Genomic DNA, 22,165 nt, shown 5'->3' with positions numbered 1-22,165 from the left:
AGGGCTTTGTAAATAACCAGTTTAATCACTAAAGAGTTGCCCATTTTCCCTCTGTAAATCAAGCACATCGGTACTTACCCAGTTGTTGGGCGGTATGGTTTTGCCATTTGCACGGGTACAGTCATGCCAGATATAATAATCAGTATATTTCCCTGTCCGGTTCCGACTCCATTGAAACCAAGCATGTTTATCACTGGTGTGGTTTGGTATGAAATCAATGATTAATTTTAAACCTGATGAATGAAAACATTTCAAATGTTAGGACAAGATTATATTAGAATAATGTAACAGTGAAGGAAAAAATGCTTTAAGTTAAGCATTTGGAGAAATGCTTTTCTTAACCCATCCCACCCACCTTCCATTCAATTTACCTTTATCATGTATGGCTGCAACCAGATTCTCAAAATTTTTCATTGTTCCGAAAATGGGGTCGATTTCTCGGAAATCTTCAACACCATGTCGGAAATCTTTAAGGGATGATTTATAAAATGAAGTAATCCAAACAGTTTTTATATTTAAAGTTGTGATGTAATCTAGCTTATCTTGAATACCTGAATGAAAAATAAATAAAGTTTGGGTTTTTTTAGTTGAAGGATTAAAAATAAAAGCAATAGGTCTAAGATGGAAATATTTATATTGAGACAGAAATATTTAGAATTTGTTGAATATGGGTGAAATTCAAATAGCAAGGTCTAGTTCTACAAACAACAGCAAATTAATCTTCTAGCAATAACCTTTGACCTTTAACATCGATGCATAACATTTAAAAAAATCTGTCTGTGGCTTGTTCATATTTTATACTTAAAACCAAGACTACACTATTGTTAATTTATTCTACACATGGTTTTTGAGCACCTAATCCAGGCCAGATGCTGGGCTAAGTGCCAAGGTACGAAGAAGAATAATACATGGCCCCGATGGTCAAGTGGTCTGTGCTGCACTGCCCAGTGTGTAGCCACTTGCCATGTGGCTATCAAGCACTTACAGTGTGACTAGTCTGAATTGAGATGTGCTGTAAATGTAAAACACACGCTGGACTTTGAAGACCCAGTATGAAGAGAAAGAATGTAAAATAGCTCATTTATATTTTTATGTTGATTATATGTTGAAGTGATACAGTGGATGTGTTGGAGTATGCAAAGTATATTATTAAAATTAATTTCACTCGTTTCTCTTTTACTTTTTTAATGTGGCTTCTAGAAAACTGACAATTACCTATGTGATCCACATTCTATTTCCTTTGGATATTGCTGAAGCCAAGAATTTATACAGAAGAGAATTCTAGAGTTAGCTGAGAAGAGATATGGGAATGAAACTGTACTTGGGACCTCGTAGGATAATTAGCAGATAGTGGGGTGGGGTGGGGTGGGGGGGCGGTGCTTCTAGTTCAGAGTCCTAAATGCAGAGCCAGAGTTGAGTTTAGTATTCAGCCTCCAGTAACTTTCTGTGGGACTCTATGTGGCTTCCTACAATCAGCCTGTCCGAGGTCACAGAGACCAAAGCACAAAGTCCCCTGACTCCTGGCCTTGGGGCTCTTCCCCTGTAACAGGCTGCTTATCTTTGTCCTCATTGTACCTCGGTTCCCCTATGTGGGTGGCTGTCAGACCACACAGAGTATCAAAAGGCAACAAAAGAATTTTAAGGCAGATTTAAGTCAGAATTTTGATTTATATCAAAAACCAGCACAAAGGAACAGGATGATAAAAACAGAGGCTGAACAGACACAAAGTAAACAAGGGATCTCCCAGGCCCACATTCCAGGGGACAGAAGGCAGTCAACTGAACTGAAACCTGGAACATTTTCTTCAAGTAATAACAACAAAACCCCCTCAAAAAACAAAAACAAAAAAAACCCCTCAACCTCGAGGAAAAATACCTATTAATTACAGGAAGCAGCCAGTCCTTCAAGGAAAAGTTACTGGAAATCGCAAATGTGAGAGGTGATTAGAAGTTGCCTTTGCAGGAGAATTTAGATGGAGATTACAGAGGGAGGGCCAGGAAGTGGGGAGTGTATTTTTGGGTTTAGGGTTTTGGGCTCTATTCCATCAAAACATCACTTTGCAAAGCATTTCCTTTGTAAGAAGCAGGTGCTAGGACCATGCTGGGGGCCGGGGGTTGAAAGGAAACTCACCCAGGCACTTACAAGGCAGTATCAGAGGTGCTGCTCCCGCAAAGCACCACGAGAGCTCTGGGGAGGGAGCGCGCCCACTGACTGGGAGGTTAAGGACAGAGTAATGAAGGAAGTGGGTTTGAACTGCATCTTGAAGGACAGAAAATATTTCAATATTTTTAATATTTCAATAGCTAAGATGCAGGATGACTTTAAAAAGAGAAAAATTATATGAGCATGAAAAAGAAAAGCCTTTTATTAGTTGTCAGGAAAGTTGGAGATTTCAAGAGTGTATTTATAACATTTTAAAGTTTGATTAAGCTCATTTCCACTTCCCATACTCTATTAATGCATTCTGTTTTGTCTTCTTCAAGCCAAATATCATTATCAAAAATTACCTTATTAGTTTATTTGTTCCTTATTGTTGCCCTTAACGAGGGTGACCGTATCAACCAATCTGCCTGGGACAGTTCCTGTGTATGGTTTGTGTCCTTGTTTACACAATAAATAATTAGGACATTCCACACATAACACACTAGGAAATTATTAGCATAACTTTAAATTTTTAAAACTTTTTTTATTAATGTGGATATTGTTTTTAAATAATCCTTAATTCAAGTAATGACCAACCCACTCTATGCCTTTTCTTCTTTCCTTCATTTCTCAGAATTTAAGCTTTAGAGACTCAGCCTACACATTTTAAAGACATCACTTAATCTTTTTCTAAAATATTATTTATGCTTTGTTCACTAATCAGAAACTCTCCACCAGATTGCCAGACCAGCCACTGTGCACACTGGAAAAGGAATGCTAAACAGTCACTCTGAGATAACCAACTCTAACGTGCCCAGAAGCAGGACACATTTCAAGAGGAAACTTGCCCACGTAGGAAGTTAGAGTGGATGACCAACTACGCAAAGGTTCCTAGCAGGCAATAAACTAAACAGCTCTTTGGGGGCTCAAAGGGCTCCAGCAAGTAACCTTTCATCATATGGGAAGAACTGTTGGGTTCTGCTGAGGGGCTTTTAAACATCATAACCAAGGAGAAACGTGGCGTGACCAGTCATACTGGATGGAACGTGCTTACCGCACAACCCAGGCATAATGAATGCCCTTCAAGAACTGAAAGAGTCCGCTACAACCTCATCTCGGACACGCCCCAAACTCTCAAGGCACGCACCTTTTAGGTCTCCGTTCCCATCCTTGTCGCTGTCCTTGAAAGACCTCGGGTAGATCCGGTACATGGGCCCCGCCTGCCACCAGTCCAGGCACTTCGGAGAGATGGCAATGATGCCTATGGTGGCCCCAGTGAGCACGAGCACAGAAGCCACGGTGAGCCAGAAGAGGATCTCCCGGGGCACCCGGTAGCGGGCCTGGCCCGAGAACCGGAACAGCACCTCCTTGGGCATCCCCGCGTAGGGCCGGACATCCTTCAAGTCGGGCTCCGCAGGGCCAAAGATGTCCACGGCATTGTGCTGTGGGCTATCCTCTGGGCTGCCTGGGTCCGGGCCCATCTCCAGGATGTCTTCATTTTGTACAAACCCGTTGTTTGTCCGGCCTCCCTTCATACTCATTCCAATGGAATCTCTCTTGCCTTTATCCTCAGCCATGTTTCACAATCTTATCCCTGCGGAGTGCCTTCCTGCAGTAACAAAAGTGGGAAGGGAACTCGCTGAATTGCTTGGTTGTGTTAACGAGCTTTGCGTGGTTTATAAATAAACTTGGCTGGACTTTGTCCAGCCAAGGAAGAAAGGGTAAAGGTAAAGGGAGTTTTAAAAAATTCTCTTTACACCTGTGAGGCTGATGTAACTATAGTCACTACACTGAGGGATTCAGTTCTGGACTGGGACATGGGCATAGAGGAGGGGACATGGGAAGAGGACACGGGGTTCCATTGCAATTTAAGGTGTTACTTGATCGAGTACACAGATGTTCAAAGCAGCATTACTCACAACAGTCAAAAGGTGGAAACAAGCCAAGTGTCTATCAATGGATGAATGGAGAAACAAAATGTGACATATGCCTTAAAAAGGAAGGAAATTCTGACCATGTGCTACAACATGGATGAACCTTGAAGACATTATGCTAAGTGAAGGAAGCCAGACACAAAAGGATAGATATGGTCTGAGTCCACTTATATGAAGTACTTAGACAAATTCATAGAGACCGAGAGCAGAACTGTAGTTACCAGGAGTTGGAAGGAGGGGGGTAATGGGGAGTTTTTGTTGAATGGATATAAAGTTTCCATTTCGGCTGATGAAAAGTTCTGGAGGTGGCTGCACACCAATGTAAATGTACTTAATGCCACTGAATTGTACACTTACAGATTCTTAAAGTGGTAAATTTTATATTATGTATATTTTACCACAATAAAAAAAATAGCTTACATTTCTTTTTTCTTTTTAGCTAGCTCTGAGAAAAAGAAACAAACACCAAATCTTGCAAGGGGAAACAGGCTTTTTATTTTTTGTTTTGAAAGTCTCTTCTCCTATAAATACAAGAGGAAGAGGATTTGGAGGCAGGGAACAACAAAACCTTTGTTACTAAAGCTATTTTATTTTATCTCAATTCAAGCCAACCTGATAAATACCTATTTGTATGCTCAGTTTGACCCCAGGTGCCTTCAGTTTTTTCAGTTTTTCCTATTTTCAGAAGAGGAAATGGCTGTCCATTCTTGGAAGCACTTTTCAAAGTGGGAGTGGCAGAATGAGGAATTCCATGTCTAGCAAGTTCAAGTGCTTTATTATAGGTAAACAGTTCTTAATGCGAGCATTAAGAGTTGCTGAATCACTGACAAGTATAAAATACAAATTTGCAACCCTGAGGAAACTGCATTAAAGTTAGGTGTGCTTTCCTAGGAGATTATCAAACCTTAAAAGAATGCAATGGGGCTTCCCTGGTGGTGCAGTGGTTGAGAGTCCGCCTGCCGATGCAGGGGACACGGGTTCGTGCCCCAGTCCGGGAAGATCCCACATGCCGCGGAGCGGCTGGGCCCGTGAGCCATGGCCGCTGAGCCTGCGCGTCCGGAGACTGTGCTCCGCAACGGGAGAGGCCACAACAGTGAGAGGCCTGCGTACTAAAAAAAAAAAAAAAAAGAATGCAATGATTCATGGCTTCCATTTAATCAGTGGCACATATAATAAACAGCTCTATGACTCATTTGATCAAATAAGAATTTTTTTCTTTTAAATGAGGAAAGTTATATGAATTCCTAATATTATTGTTATTTTGTAGAGTTACTGAGAAGCAGTAATTGGTACAGAGGAATGAGCTATTTGATTTTCACTAAGTTATTTTTAAAAATGAGTAAATCCCAATATCTAGCTCGTTGAATGCATCCAATAAGTGGCATCTCTCATCATTATTAATTAGGCATGTTGTATATTTTTTTTAATTAAAGGAATTTAACTTTTATGTCTTCAAATTGCTTCATCACTCAAACACATAATGGTAATTTTCACAACAGACGCTAACTGAAATGCAGTTACTATTTGGGGATAAAAAACAAAATGCAAAAATACCCCTAGTTTTACAATAATTTTAAATTATAAAAATAACTTTTAATTATAAATACTTAAGTTCTAAGTATTCAATCATACAAATGCAAAGAAAACTCTACATCATAACAATACAATTTCATGACAGAAATGTCCCATTTTGACGTCTCCACATTTTATTTAAAATAACAATAACAGGGGCTTCCCTGATGGTGCAGTGGTTAAGAATCCACCCGCCAATGCAGGGGACATGTGTTCGAGCCCTGGTCCAGGAAGATCCCACATGCCGTGGAGCAACTAAGCCCGTGAGCCACAACTACTGAGCCTGCGCTCTAGAGCCCGTGAGCCACAACTACTAAGCCCATGTGCCACAACTACTGAAGCCCACCCCCCTAGAACCCGTGCTCTGCAACAAGAGAAGACACCGCAACGAGGAGCCCGTGCACCGCAACGAAGAGCACCCCCGACTCACCGCAGCCAGAGAAAGCCCACGCACAGCAATGAAGACCCAACGTAACCAAAAATAAATAAATAAATTTATAAATAAAATACAATAACAACAATACTTCGAACTTCCAGAATATGCAAACTAGAATCTTTTAAAAAACAATCTGGAATAATCATCTGGTCTCTGGTGGGAGGATCATTTAAACCATAAAAGCAATTACAAAAGAAGACTGAATTGACTGAATAAAATTTTTGGATTTTTTATATCACAAAGCATTACTAATTGAAGAGCTTATGACAAATTGGGAAATGCATTGGTAATAAATATGCCAAATAATTTATGTTTTTAACATTAAAGATATGTATATAGTGTTTGACATATTTTTACATATATGAAATTTCATAATATCAATTTTAAAATGTCAGTAAGAAACTTGAAAAAAGAATGTAAACATATTTAACACAAATCAACTCACTAACGTTAGAGGAATAAATAAGCATTTTCAATCACATTGGCGAAGAATTTCTAAAAGATGATAGTCCTGACAAGGATCCCGTGTAAATTGACATCATAATTCTGGAAAGTAATCTGGCAATGTGTATCATGCGTTTTAACATTTTCAGAGGCTAAAAATAAATAAATGGGGCTTAGCTCTACTGGATTTTAAAATAAAAACTCCAGAAAAATCAAGAGTTGTTACTGAAGAAGGATAAGTCAAAAGATCAATTGAACAGATTGGAGTCATCAAAAATGGACCCCTACTCCGTATACAGAAGGGAATTTAGAATATGAAAAGTGAGGGAGTCAGTGAGGAAAAGAGAGATTTTTTAGTAAGTGATGTTGGACAATTGGATAAGAAGAGGAAGTATAATATGATCAGAATCATGTGGGAAAAAATAGCACACACAGGGCTTCCCTGGTGGCGCAGTGGTTGAGAGTCCGCCTGCCGATGCAGGGGACACGGGTTCGTGCCCCGGTCCGGGAAGATCCCACATGCCGCGGAGAGGCTGGCCCTGTGAGCCATAGGCCACTGAACCTGCGCATCTGGAGCCTGTGCTCTGCAATGGGAGAGGCCACAACAGTGAGAGGCCCGCATACCGCAAAAAAAAAAAAAAAAAAAAAAAAATAGCACACACATTTGTGCATGCATGTTGAATTTCAGCTAGTGGTTGCCTGGAGGCTGAGAATAAGAGAATGAGGATGAGAATCCTTGGATTTAACGCTTTTCTTGTACCTATACTTGGACTTATACTTTACCCTGAGTTATCTGTCCTTATTATATATGACTTTCATAAATAAAAAGAGGGGAGAAAATGTTCATATCCTTTAACTCAGCAATTCCACTTCAAAAACTCTATCTTAAGGAAATAATTCAGGACAGGGACAAAAGTTTATGAATAATAGGCTTATTAATTAGTGTTATTTATTACAACAAATATTGGGAACAACCAAAATGTTCAATGACACAAGACTAGCTAAATAAATTATTGTACATCCATGTTATAGAATATTAGTCATTGAGCATATTTTCGAGGATTTTTAATAACATGGAAGAAATCTCACATTATTGCATTGAGTGGGGAAAATGCAGGCTATAAAGTAGTTGTCCTAATTATGTAAAAAAAATTTTTTCGTGTAGATTTGTAAAGTCCTATTAGAAAAAGTGTATACAGTGTTTATCTCTGGGTTCTAAGATTATGCGTGATACCCATTTTGTTCTTTAAACTTTTTCCGATTTTTCTAATTTTTCTGTAATGAATATGTATTACTCTTCCATTAGAAAAAAAGTAAGTTAGGAAACCCTGAGTTTGGAGTCTCCCTAGAACTTCCAGTCAGGCGCTAGGGTTCAGTTTAAGGTGACTCCTCCTAACATCAGCCATTCAAAATGCATAAATATCCCATACTCAAGATTTAAACTAAAGAGAGAAAAAAAAAAGCAAACTTCAAAAAGCAGAAAGAAAACATGGATTCAATGAACAAGTATGAAAACACTGGAGAGAAGAGGAAGTTGGCGGCAATTTGGAAAAGATAGCCACAAAGTTAAGAATTCCCAGCACATACAAAGTATCAGTGTTACTTACTTTCAAGGTGACTTCGGAGAAAATATTGATTGTAGAAAGCCAAACACACTGACTGTTAAAACTTCTAAACATGAATAAGGAACAAGAACACTAAGGAAGCTTTAAGAGCTAACTCTGATAATCAAAACAAAGAATCAGAGATAATGAAGACAATCTCTCTCAGTAAATTCAAATCCCAGGCGAGTTACACAATCACAATAATAAAGCAAAGAAGAATGAACAATCTAGAAAACAGAACAATGGAGGCTATCACAGGACCCAGAAACATCCTGCAATTAAACAGAAACAAACATATAGAAAGCAGTAATCAATTTAAAAATGTATTTTTATATTATATATATGTATTTTAAAATATATATGTACTAGGATTCATTAAATGAATTTTAAAGCCATTCACTCATAAAGACTTCCACTCAGCAGCAAACCCACCAAAATAACTTACAGTATATAACCTGTCAGATTAGTAAACATTTAAAATAGAAAGATTTTCCATATTGCATTTACCTGTTTATAGCCTCTGTGATCTAAGGGTAGGATGTGCTGCATAGTCATCTTTAAGTTCCCAGCATCCAGTTCAGTGCCTGGTAGATTATTAAATGAATAAAAGTAGTTACTTAAAGATAGATAGACCTAACCCTATGCTGAAGAAAGGGGGGGGATGAAAAAAGGGGCGAGGAGGGGGAGCAGGGGGATTAGAAGGAAGAGGTGGAGAGGGGAGGGGGGAAAAAGAGAAAAGTGGAAAGTACATTCTGCACAAAAATGTAGATTTTTATCACTTAGCCAAATGTTCTTACCTTGATACAGTTTGATGAGTGAAATTTTAAGTCAGAGGAGGTGAGATTCAAGCTTGCCTCCACTACTTGCTCTCTGTTTGATCTTGGACAAAATTTTCTCTGAGCCTCTGTTACCTCAGCTGTAAAACAGTTTTAAGTAGAAGGAAACACTAAAATAGATTTGTCCCAGCTAGAGAAGGAAGTTCAATTTATATAACCATTGAAATCAAAGGAAAATATCTAAACATGTTTTTGCTGGAAGTTAAACTACTTTAAAACATTTTTGTAACAAAGTATAACAAAACAAATAGTAAAAGAAATGTTAACAGAACGTGCAAATGTGACAGATGTCAGGACAAAACCTTACTATTTCTACATATAAAGAATGAATGCAAATCTTTAAAATCAATAGCTAAATTACATTCAATAAGATTAAAAAGGATTGCAAATTTTATATAAGAAATTAACATCACATAAAAGTTACTGAATAAAAGTACCTTTCTGAAGGAATTAAAGAAATACAAATTAAAACATTAAGGTACATGATAGATTAATTGTACTAGTAGCTAATTAATGGCATCCCTGTATCCCTTAATGGCCTTTTGCCCCATCATTCCTTAGTCCCTTGACACACAGAGTCTGGACTTAGACATATGGCTTGCTATGGTCAATGGCACAAAAAGAAACTTGACACAAAAAGAGGCTTTAAAAAGTGCTCCTCGGGCTTCCCTGGTGGCGCAGTGGTTCAGAGTCCGCCTGCCGATGCAGGGGACACGGGTTCGTGCCCCGGTCCGGGAAGATCCCACATGCCACGGAGCGGCTGGGCTGGTGAGCCATGGCCGCTGAGCCTGCGCGTCTGAAGCCTGTGCTCCGCCACGGGAGAGGCCACAGCAGTGAGAAGCCCGCGTACCGCAAAACAACAACAACTACACATATTAACACAACATTGTAATTCAGGCATATTTCAATAAAAATTAAAAAAAAAAAAAAAAGTGCTCCTCTTCTAGACCACTGCCATCACCGGTAGATTAGGTCCAGGCTGGTCTGCTGCAGGATGTGGGAGATAATGGGAAGGACTCTGGAACCTTCCCATCGAGGGTCCTCTAGATTAGCCAGTCCCCAGGCAGCCAGCCGTTTGACCACAGATGCTTGAGTGAGCCCAGCCAGGATCAGTGTTTAAACTGGCCTATGAACTGTAGTGTCATGAAAATTAGTAAATGGTTGGGTTACTTTTTGGCTTTGACCTTTAAAAAACTGATTGAGGGATAATTGACATACAATAAACTGCACTCTGAAGTATACGATTTGATGTTTTAACATGTGTATATACCCATGAAAGCATCACCACAATCAAAATAATGAACATGTCCATCACCTGCAAAAGTGTCCTCTTGCCCCTTCGTAGTCTCTCCCTCCTACCCCTCCCTGCACCTCACCCTCACCCGCCACAGCCTATGCCTGTCCCTGCTTTCTGATCTGCTTTCTATCGCTATAGATTAGTTTGCATTTTCTGGATTTTTATATAAACGGAATCATCCATACAGTATGTAATTTTTGTCTGGTTTCTTTTACTCAGCATAATTATTTGGACATTTATCCAACATGTGTGTATCAATATTTCATTCATTTTTATTAACTAACGCTTTTTTTACAGGAAGCTGTAGTTTTACAGAAAACTTGAACAGAAACTACAGAGTTTCCATATACCCCCCTCTTCTCTTCTACGTCTGCAGTTTCCCTTATTATTAGCATCTTGCATTAGCGTGGTACATTTGATGTACAATTGATGAACCAATATTGATACATTATTAACTATAGTCCCTGGTTTACATTAAGGTTCACTCTTTGCGTTGTACAGTTCTAAGGGTTTTGACAAATGCACAGTCACGTGTCCACCTTTATAGTGTCATAATGGAATTGTTTCACTTTCTCGCATATACCCTGTGCTTCACATATTCATCCCTCCATCCCCCTGAACCCCTGGCAACCACTGATCTTTTTACTGTCTCCATAGCTTTGCCTTTTCCAAAATGTCATATAGTTGGAATAATACAGTATAAATCTTTTCAGACTGGCTTCTTTCATTTAGTAATATGCACTTAAGTTTCCCTTAGGTCTTTCTGTGGCTTAATAGATCTCTTCAGTGCCAAATAATATTCCATTGTCTGCATGTACCAGAGTTTTATCCATTTACCTACTGAAAGACATCTTAGTTGCTTCCAAGTTTTGGCAATTTTAAGGCTACTGTAAACCATCACGTGCAGGTTTTTGTGTGGACATAAGTATTCAACTCCTTTTGGTAAATACCAAGGAGTGTGATGGTTGGATTTTATGGTAAGACTCTATTTGGCTTTGCAAGACACTGCCAGACTGTCTTCTATTTTGGAAGGCTGTACCATTCTGCATTCCCACCAGCAATGAATGAGAGTTACTTGTTGCTCCATGTCCTTGCTAATGTTTAGAGTTGTCGGTGTTTTGGATATAAGTCATTCTAATATGATTACAGTGGTATCCCAGTGTTTAGTTAATTCCTTTCTATCATGGAGTAGTATTCCACTCTATGAATATATACACCACTGTTGATAACTGAACATGTTTTATTTTTTCCAGTTTTGTACTGTTATAAATAAAACTGCTGTGAACAGTCATGTACAAATTTTTGTAATGATATAGTTTTCTTTTCTCTTGGGTAAACACCTAGGAGCAGATGGCTGGATCATATGGAAGGTGTATATTGTCTATGTTCAACCGTGTAAGAAACTGCCAAACTATTTCAGAAAGTGCTTGCACCATCTTACGTTACATTCAGCAGCGTCTGAGGTTCTAGTTCTTTCACATCCTTGCCAGCACTTGCTATGTTCAGTCTGTTTAATTTTTGTGATTCTAGTATGTAGGTAGTGGTATTTCATTGCAGTTTTAATTTGCACATCCCTTTTTTTTTTTTTTTGTGGTACGCGGGCCTCTCACTGTTGTGGCCTCTCCCATTGCGGAGCACAGGCTCCGGATGCGCAGGCTCAGCAGCCATGGCTCACGGGCCCAGCTGCTCCGCGGCATGTGGGATCCTCCCGGACCGGGGCACGAACCCGTGTCCCCTGCATCGGCAGGCAGACTCTCAACCACTGCGCCACCAGGGAAGCCCTGCACATCCCTTTTGAATAATCATATTGAGTATCTTTTCAGTGCTTTTTTGCCACCCATTATCTTTCTGGTGAAGTTGATGCTGGCTAGGGGGTCAGCTAGGGGGTCTCAGTTCTCTACCCATGGGTCTCTCCATGCTGTCTCTCCACATTGGCTACTTTGGGCTTCCTCATAGCATTCTGGCATGGTCCCAAATGTGAGTATCCCAGATGAAGAGAGAAAGCAAGGCAGAAACTGCATCCTTTTCGTGACCTAGCCTCAGAAGTCACATAGCATCTTTTTGACTGTACTTGATGTACCAAGGCCAGAGCCCGTGTGAGAAGTTACAGAGCAAAGGACATACAGGGAAGCCATTAATTGGGCTTTTAATGCAATTAATCTATCATGTACCTTTACGATACTTTTTTAAAAAATAAATTTATTTTTATTTTTTTATTTTTGGCTGCATTGGGTCTTTGTTGCTGCGCGTGGGCTTTCTCTAGTTGTGGTGAGCGGGGGCTACTCTTTGTTGCGGTGCAAGGGCTTCTTATTGTGGTGGCTTCTCTTGTTGCGGAGCACAGGCTCTAGGCACGTAGGCTTCAGTAGTTGTGGCTTGTGGGCTCTAGAGCGCAGGCTCAGTAGTTGTGGCACACGGGCTTAGTTGCTCCACAGCATGTGGGATCTTCCCGGACGAGGGCTCGAACCCGTGTCCCCTGAATTGGCAGGCAGATTCTTAACCACTGCGCCACCAGGGAAGCCCTGGTTTTGTTTTTGAAAGTAGCCATCCTCATGAGTGTGAAGCTGTACATCACTGTGGTTTTGATTTGCATTTCCCTGATGATGTGTGATATTGAGCATCTTTTATGTGCTTGTTAGCCATTTGCATATCATCTTTGGAGAAAGGTCTGTTCAAGTCCTTTGCTCATTTTAAAAATCAGCAAATAAATCATTATTTGCTGTTGAGTTGTAACAGTGTTTTTTTTGTTTTGTTTTGTTTATTTATTTATTTATGGCTGCATTGCGTCTTCGTTGCTGTGCGCGGGCTTCCTCTAGTTGCGGTGAGCAGGGGCTATTCTTCATTGTGGTGCATGGGCTTCTCATTGCAGTGGCTTCTCTTGTTGCAGGGCACGGGCTCTAGGCACACAAGCTTCAGTAGTTGCAGCACACGGGCTCAGTAGTTGTGGCTCGTGGGCTCTAGAGAGCAGACTCAGTAGTTGAAGCGCACAGGCTTAGTTGCTCCACGGCATATGGGATCTTCCCAGACCAGGAATTGAACCCGTGTCCCCTGCCTTGGCAGGCGGATTCTTAAGCCCTGTGCCACCAGGGAAGTCCTGAAAAAAATAATCTGTGTCCTAAACAATAAATATTCCATCAGCTAGTTTGTGTGTAATTAGAACAATGATGCCCAAACTTTGGGATTTTATAGGCAAGGAAAATTCCAAAGAAAAAAAAAAATTGGAAATCAAAATATGGTACCAGCATTTTATTTTGCTCAATAAAGATATTAACAAATAATCTAGGATTCAGGCCAAGATGGCAGAGTAGGAAGACCCTGAGCTCACCTCCTCCCATTTAAGTTTGGCACACCAAAATCACAACTATTTGCAGAACAACTACGGATGAGAACCACACGAAGAATAGCAGAAAAGAGCTACAACTAAAGATATAAAGAAAGAACCATAAAGGGCTTCCCTGGTGGCGCAGTGGTTGAGAGTCCGCCTGCCGATGCAGGGGACACGGGTTCGTGCCCCGGTCTAAAAGGAAAAAAAAAAAAAAAAAAAAGAAAGAAAGAACCACAATGAGACAGGTAGGAGAGGCAGAGTCGCGATGTAGTCAAGACCCACACCCCAGGGTAGGCAACCCATAAACGGGAGGATAATCACAATTGTACAGGTTCTCTCCAACGAGCAAGGGGTCTGAGTCCCACATTGGGGTCCCCAGCCTGGGGGTCCTGCACCAGGAAGACGAGCCCCCAGAACGTTTGGCTTTGAAGGCCAGCAGGGATTACTTTTGGGAGAACAGAGGGCTGTGGGAAATAAGAGTCTCCACTCTTTTTTTTTTTTTCTCGGTACGCGGGCCTCTCACTGTTGTGGCCTCTCCCGTTGCGGAGCACAGGCTCCGGACGCGCAGGCTCAGCAGCCATGACTCACGGGCCCAGACGGTCCGTGGCATGTGGAATCTTCCCAGACCGGGGCACAAACCCGTGTCCCCTACATTGGCAGGTGGACTCTCAACCACTGCGCCACCAGGGAAGCCCCTAGAGTCTCCACTCTTAACAGGCACACACAAAACCTCACATGCTCAAGGACTCAGGGTAGAAGTAGTAATTTGAAAGGAGCCTGGGTTGGACCCACTTGTGGATCTTGGAGAGCCTCCTGGAGAGGCAGGAGACAACTGGGACTCACCCTGGGGACATAGATGCTGGCAGCAGCCATTTCTGGGATCTCATCCCAACATGAGGACACTGTACTGGCAAGTGCCATTTTGGAATCCTCCCTCTAGCTGATGAGCTCTGGGACCTGGTCTCGCTCGCCAGCCATTTGGCACTAGTACTAGGACACCCCAGGCCAGGCATCTAGCTGGGTGGGACACGGCCATACCCACCAGCAGGTTGGCTGCTGAGAGTCACCTGAATCTGCAGTCTCCCTGAGACCTGGCCTTGCCCACCAGAGGGCCCAGGACCTGTCCCCACTCACCAGTGGGCCAGCACTAGCCCTGGGACCAGCCTCACCCACCAGTGGGGTTACATGAGCCCTGGGGCCACAGTGGCCCCATAGCCAGCCATGTCAAGACCTGGCCCACCTACCCAGCAGGCCAATACCAGCTCCAAGACACCATGGATCCCACAGCCATCATTGCCAGGAACCAGCCTCACCCACCAGCAGGCTGACACTAGCTCCAGGACCCCCGACCCTACAGCCAGCTAACCTGGGATCCAGCTTGCCAACCAGTGACCCAGCACTAGCCCAAGCACCCCCGTCCCTCCCACGAGCTCTGTAGCCAGCTGCCTTGTGACATGGCCCTGCTCCACCAGTGGGCTGGCACCAAGACCAGGACTCCCTTGGCCATGCAGCCAGTCATGCCAGGACCCAATCCTGCCCACCAGAGCCTGGCAGCCTCTGCACTAGGCAGGGCCTGACCACCAGCTGGACCAGAGGCCAACCACACCTACCAGCACACCCACAGTACCCTCTGACACAACAGGACTCAGGCAGCTCACATAGAGGGAACTCCTAGAGCATATAGCTCTGGTGACCACAAGGGAGTGTGCTGCTGAGCCCCACAGGGTGTTTCCTACATAAGACCACTTCTCCAAGACTGGAAAATGCAACCAACCTACCAAATACATAGAAATAAAAACAGTGAATCAGGCAAAATGAGGCAACAGAGGAATATTCTAACAAACATTTAGAGAAGAGTTAACACCTATTTTTCTCAAACTATTCCAAAGCAGAGGAAGGAATGCTTCTGAAATCATTCTATGAGGCCAGCATCATCCTGATACCAAAACCAGGTAAAGATATCACACACAAACACAAATTACAGGCAAATATCACTGATGAACATAGATGTAAAAATCCTCATCAAAATGAATTCAATAGTATATTAAAAAGATCATACACCATGATCAAGTGGGATTTATTCCAAGGATGCAAAGATGGTTCAGTATTCACAAATCAAACGATACATCACATTAACAAAATGAAGAATAAAAATCATATGATCATCTCAATAGGTACAGAAAAAGGTTTTGTAAAAACTCAAGATCGATTTATGACAAAAACTCTTAACAAAGTGGGTATAGAGGAAATGTACCTCAACATAATAAAGACCATATATGACAAGCCCATAGTGAACATCATACTAAACAGTGAAAAACTGAAAGCATTTGCTCTAAGATCAAGAACAAGACAAGGATGTCCACTCTTGTCACTTTTTTTTTTTTTTTTCGTCCCCTGCATCGGCAGGCGGACTTCCAACCACTGCGCCACAAGGGAAGCCTCATCTTGCCACTTTTTATTCAACATAGTATTGGCAGTCCTAGCCATAGCAATCAGATAAGAAAAAGAGATAAAAGGAATCCAAATTGGAAGGGGAGAAGTAAAACGGTCATTGCACATGACATATAAAATCCTAAAGATGCCACAAAAAAACTACTAGAACTCATCAATAAATTCAGTAAAGTGCTCTCCTCTCTTCTTGTGGGTGGAGTTACAATTTCATGGTAACTTATCTTCACTAGCACAGTGAAATGGGAAAGGCTGGGGCCAAATAGACATGTGTTTGAATCCCAGATCAGCCAGTTCTAAGCTTTGTGGTCTTGGGTAATTCATTCAGCCTCTTTAGATGGATCTCAGCTTTTTCATCGGCTACACTTACTTCATAGTGTTGTTATGAAGATTAAATAAAATACACATAAATTTTAGTTAAATTTAAACGATTTAAATTTAATTAAATAGCATAAACAAATTACCTACCAGTGGCAATAGGCTCCTCCTGTAAAGGTTGGTTAGGTTCCTCCCCAGCAAAGAGCTTTGCAGAGCAAGGCCTATGTCACTGATAAAAGTTGCTACTGTTACCATTATAATTATAATAATAACAATTACTATCAAGTATTAAGTATCAGGACAAGGGGGTCTACTCACTACATTTACAGAACTAAAGGGAACCTCTCAAATTATTCTTCACAAAACAAGAATGATCTGCTTAAAGGTAATTCCTCCATCCTCAGTTATCCCAAGAGGCAACTGGAAAGTTCTCTCACTAAATAAGAAATACTAGTTTTAATAAATATTAGTTCTAAAATATTAGTACTAAAACTAATAAATATTAGTTCTCTTTCATAGTAAAAACTGGCAAGAAGCGGCAATTCATAATATCTACCATCATATACTTCTTGCTTCTATTTCCTCTATTTCCACTTTAAAAATATATTTGTTTAATTTGAATAAGACCATGAGGACAAGGACTCTTAGTTCTTCCAAGTTCTACTTAATGATAATACTTTTACTTGAATCATAATTGATCATTTGTTAGTCCTTAATTAGTAACTCAGCTTTAAATCGGGGGAAATGATCTCAATATAGGGAGCACCACAAGTTGTATAGGTTCTAGTCACTGATGTTAGTCATGTCCTTATCTACTCCTTATAACCAAGAATGAAAAATTGTGGAACTAAATCTTCAACAGAAGTGAATTTGATTTGTTGGACTATTTTAACAAGAGTAGTAGTCATCTTTGGTTACTTGCTAAATATAAAAAAGTATAGTCTTATAGAAGGGGAAACAAAACAGAAGTAAAACCTACTCTCTGAAATTTACACTTGTAACGAAGGCAAACTTTACCAAGCAAAGTCATAATCGAATACATGAAATATTTTGTTAGCTATCTTGGACAAATATCTTCATATTTTCTAGGAATGAGAGATTTTTTGTACACAGTTCATCACACAGAGTCACAGAATATGCATACCCTGATTTTCTGATATGGAGCCTTCCTAATGAACACTTTATTATTGTAGGGGAGGAATAATATCTTTCTCCTCTACCCTTTTAAGTTCTCGACTGAGACCCCTGTAACAAAAGGCATATTAACAAGAAAGAAGCACACAAATTCATATAATGTAAGTTTTTTTTTTTTTTATAAATTTATTTTCTTTTATTTATTTTTGGCTGTGTTGGGTCTTTGTTACTGTGCGCGGGCTTTCTCTAGTTGCAGCAAGAGGGTGCTACTCTTTGTTGTGGTGCGCTGGCTTCTCATTGCGGTGGCTTCTCTTGTTGCGGAGCACGGGCTCTACGCGTGCAGGCTTCACTAGTTGTGGTTCACAGGCTCTAGAGCACAGGCTCAGTAGTTGTGGCGTATGGGCTTAGCTGCTCCGTGGCACGTGGGATCTTCTCAGACCAGGGCTCGAACCCATGTCCCCTGCATTGGCAGGTGGATTCTTAACCACTGCGCCACCAGGGAAGCCCTTATATAATGTAAGTTTTATCACAAGAGCCTTCATAAGGGAATGAGAACCCGAAGAAACGGGTTTTTATGCTAAGTTTGCTGAAGAATGGAAAGAAATAATAGGACAAAGGGTATGAGGTAAGTGTAGGAAACTGGAGAAACTTAGCAAGGCTAATATCTATTCAGAGTCCTCTCTGTGTCCCTTTGTCTTCAGAGATAAAGATGCTCCTTCCCTCCTGGTATGGGGAGGGCATAAATCTCTCACAAGAGGGTTTTATGACCTGCTTCAGGGAAGGTCAGAACATCCTTACTGCATGTGCCATTTCTCAAATTCCTTCAGCTTAAAATGTTCAATATGCCAAGGTGCCATATTTTGGGGTAACATGTCCTGAACCCCATCATTACCATTATTAGTTCTCTTCATAGAAGTACCTATGTTATTTGAGTCTACGAACGCTTTGTCAAAACAAGTAGTGGATTTGCTTTGGGGGGTGTTTATAATTTCCAACCAGGGTCAGCAAACTTTTGTCCCAGGTCAAATCCAGCCCAATACACGTTTCTGTAAATGAAGTTTTATTTGAATACATCCACTTGCGCTTGTTTATATCTGTGGCTCCTTGCCACAATAGAAGAGTTGAGAGACAGAGACCATTTGGTCCTCAAAGCCTAAAATATTTACTCTCTGGACCTTTACAGACAAAGTTTGTCAACCTAGACCTACAAATAAAGAGCAATAACTAAATATGTTAAGGGATTATTATTTTTAAGAAGTTATCACTCTGGGCTTCCCTGGTGGCGCAGTGGTTAAGTATCCGTCTGCCAATACAGGGGACACAGGTTCGAGCCCTGGTCTGGGAAGATCCCACATGCCACGGAGCAACTAAGCCCGTGCGCCACAACTACTGAGCTCTAGAGACTGTGCCACAACTACTGAGCATGTGTGCCACAACTACTGAAGCCCGCACTCCTAGAGCCCGTGCTCCACAACAAAAGAAGCCACGGCAATGAGAAGCCTGCGCACCGCAACAAGGAGTAGCCCCCGCTCGCCACAACTAGAGAAAGCCTGCGCGCAGTAACAAAGACCCAACGCAGCCAAAAATAAAATAAATTGAAAAAGTTATCACTCCAAAAGCCTCTAAGGATGCAACCCTAAGCCTATATACCTTTGTACCAGAAAAGCAATAGTCTTGCTTTAAAAAGTAGAATTCTACTTTCCTAAGCTTGAGGAAACACCAAAATGAAAGTCAAAATTAAAATGGAGGCACTCTACTCCTTATACGTAGTAAATGAAATTGTTTTTGGTTTGGGGAATGTTGCATTAGTGAGGATGCCATGCAAAAGAGAGAGTTCTAAAAGGTTACAAAACTGTGGCTCTTGAGGAAATCAACTATGGGCATCTTCTATAGCTGGATTTCAATAAAAATTTTAATTACTCTTACAAAATTTTAACTTTATGTTTTATTAGTAAGCCTTCCTGATTGTTGGGAGAGGGTAGCAGATGGGATTATATAATAAAGTGGACTTGATCAATTTATATCCATCAACATCATATAATTCAGTCCATTTAAATAGATTACTTAGCAAAATTTCCTGATCATCCAACCCCATCAGCACAGCAGCTGCTCAAGAAAACCATTAAGTAATCAAATAAAAAATACATTCATATATACAGATAACTACTAAATAAATACATAAATAGTAAATCCCTGGTGTTACTTACCCTAAGCAGGTCACATAGAGGAGCGCATGTGAAAAGTAACTCGGTATAAAATGTGGACTATTCTTCTCTTGTGAATTTTATCTCAAGTTCATATCTTTGGAAATATGTTAAAGTGAAAATTATTAAATATAAAACAGATCTGAAAGAATATTATAGCAAATACCCATAAACCCAAATTTACATTAACTTATTCTTTTTATTATTTTTTTCTTTTAGTCAGATTCATGACATATAAAATACATACTTAACCACTCTTAGGTGTATGATTGGATGAGTTTTGACAAATGTCTAGTTATGTAACCACCACCACAATCATGGTATGGAACAGTTCCATAGCCTCCAAAATTCCCTCATGTCCCTCCCACCAGCCCCTGGCAACAACTCATCTGCTGTCACTAAATTTTGCCTTTTCTCAAATTGCAGATAAATGAAATCATACAGTATGATGTTTTTTGTGTCTGTCTTCTTTCACTTAACATAATGCTTCTGAGATTCACCCATGTTGTTGCATGAATTAGTAGTTTGTTCCTTTTATTGCTAATTAGCATTCATTGTATGGATGTGGTTTATCCTTTCACCAATGATGAACTTTTGAGGTGTTTCCAGTTTGGGACCATAATAAAGCTTTTATGAACATTCATGTAGATTTTTGTGTGGACATGTTTTCATTTCTCTTGGGTATATACTGAGGAGTGGAATTGCTGGGTCATAAGGTTAGTATAATGTTTAAGTTTATAAGAACTTGCCAAACTGTCTTCTGAAACGGTTGGACTTTTACCTACCCATGAGCAATATGTGAGCCTTCCACTTACTCCACATTCTCGCTGACTTTTGGCAATGCCAGTCTTTGTAACTATAATCTTTCTAGTGAGTTGTAGCAGTATTACAATTTGCACTTCCTTAATGACTAGTAACTTGGAGCATTGGTGCTTATGTGCTATTTTTATGTTTTCCTTGGTAAAATCCTCAATTTTTCAATATTTACGTATTTAAAAAATATAAACACCACTCCTTAATCAGAGATGTTTTGCCTTAGGCTTGCCTTTCCATTTTCTTAACAGTGTCTCTCTGTGGAAGAGCAGAAGTTATTCTTATCTGAGCTTTGCCTAACCCAAGTTCCTCCAATGTTTTCATCTAGAAATTTTAGTTTTAGCTCTCACAGTTAAGTCTGTGATTCAAGTTAATTTTGTGTGACATAAGGGGATAAAAGTTGATTTTAAAAAATATATAGGTATGTGTTTATTCCAGAACTATTTGTGGAAGCGACTTTCCTTTCTCCAAATTACTGTCAGCTTTGTGAAAAATCAAGTGACCATATAGGTGTTACATAGTTACAGTGTCTAGTTTTGGACTATTATGTTCCATAGATTATATATATATATATATACACACACATATGTATATGTGTATATTTATATATATATATACACTGATTCCAAAAGCACATTATCTTAATTACTATAGCTTTAGAGTAATTCTTGCAATCAGGCATTATAAATCCTCCAATTTAATCCTTTATCAAAGTTGTTTTGACTATTTGAGATCCAATTGCATTTAGATATAAATTTTAGAATCAGCTTGTTAAATTCTACCCAAAAAATGGCTAAGCATTTTGATTAGGGTTTCATTTAATCTATAAATCAATTTAGCTTTGACATCTTAACCATATTAAAACTTTCATCCAATAATGTGGTATCTCTCCGTTTATTTAGGTCTTCTCTCAAAATGGTTTGTAGTTTTCTGCGTTCAGGTCTTGCACATACTTCATGAAATTTATCTCCAAGTATTTCATGGTTTTTGATGCTATGGCATTATTTTTTCATTTCAATTTTCAATTGTTTGTTCCTAGTATATATAGAAATATATTTTGGAACATTGACATTGTATCCTGTGACCTTGCTAAGCTTGAGTTGTAGTATCTTACTTACAGCTTATCATTTTCTACTTACATCATCTGCAAATAGTTTTATGTATCTTTCTTTCCAATTTGTATGTTTTGTTTTGCCTTTTTTTTTTTTTTAGTCTTGTTGCACTGGCTAAAACCTCCAGTCAGTATTGAATACAAGTGGTGAGATCAGACGTTCTTGCCTTGTTTGGTGTATTAGAGGGAAAGTATTTAGTCTTTTACCATTAACTATGGTATTAGGTTTAGGTATTACATAGTTACCCTCTATCAGGCTGAGCAAGTTCCCTTTTATTTGTAGATTGCTGAGAATTTCTACCAGGAATGGGTCTTGAATTTTGTCAAATACTTTTTCTGAATGTAATGAGATACGGTTTTTCTTTTTTCACTCCCAGGGTGGAATTACACTGACTAACTTTCAAATGTTTCCTCTACGGTATCAATTTCATGGGCATAAAATATTTCATAGTATTCCCCTTTTTTTTTTAATGTCTGTAGGACCCATGCTGGTATCTCCCCTTTTGTTTCCTTTTTAAAAATTCTTTATTGGAGTATAGTTGATTTCCC

At 40.0% G+C, this 22,165-nt stretch overlaps 1 protein-coding gene across 1 annotated transcript in view; it reads right to left on the bottom strand.

Annotated features, from left to right (window-relative positions):
• Positions 1 to 4,108, bottom strand: part of SLC3A1 (solute carrier family 3 member 1) — a 32,038-nt gene extending 27,930 nt beyond the window's left edge. Inside the window, exons 1-3 of the mRNA XM_024753467.1 lie at positions 3,291 to 4,108; positions 372 to 551; positions 79 to 233 (exon numbers count right to left, since the gene is read on the bottom strand). Of these exons, the coding sequence (XP_024609235.1) occupies positions 79 to 233; positions 372 to 551; positions 3,291 to 3,720 (765 nt within the window). The 5' untranslated portion in view covers positions 3,721 to 4,108. The remainder of the gene's footprint in view (positions 1 to 78; positions 234 to 371; positions 552 to 3,290) is intronic.
• Positions 4,109 to 22,165: the final 18,057 nt, after the last annotated feature.

This window comes from Neophocaena asiaeorientalis, unplaced genomic scaffold (genome assembly GCF_003031525.2).
Source record: "Neophocaena asiaeorientalis asiaeorientalis breed wild unplaced genomic scaffold, Neophocaena_asiaeorientalis_V1.1 scaffold171, whole genome shotgun sequence".
NCBI lineage: Eukaryota > Metazoa > Chordata > Mammalia > Artiodactyla > Phocoenidae > Neophocaena > Neophocaena asiaeorientalis.
The sequence above is the reverse complement of the archived record's forward strand: the minus strand, read 5'-3'. Positions and strand labels throughout refer to the sequence as shown.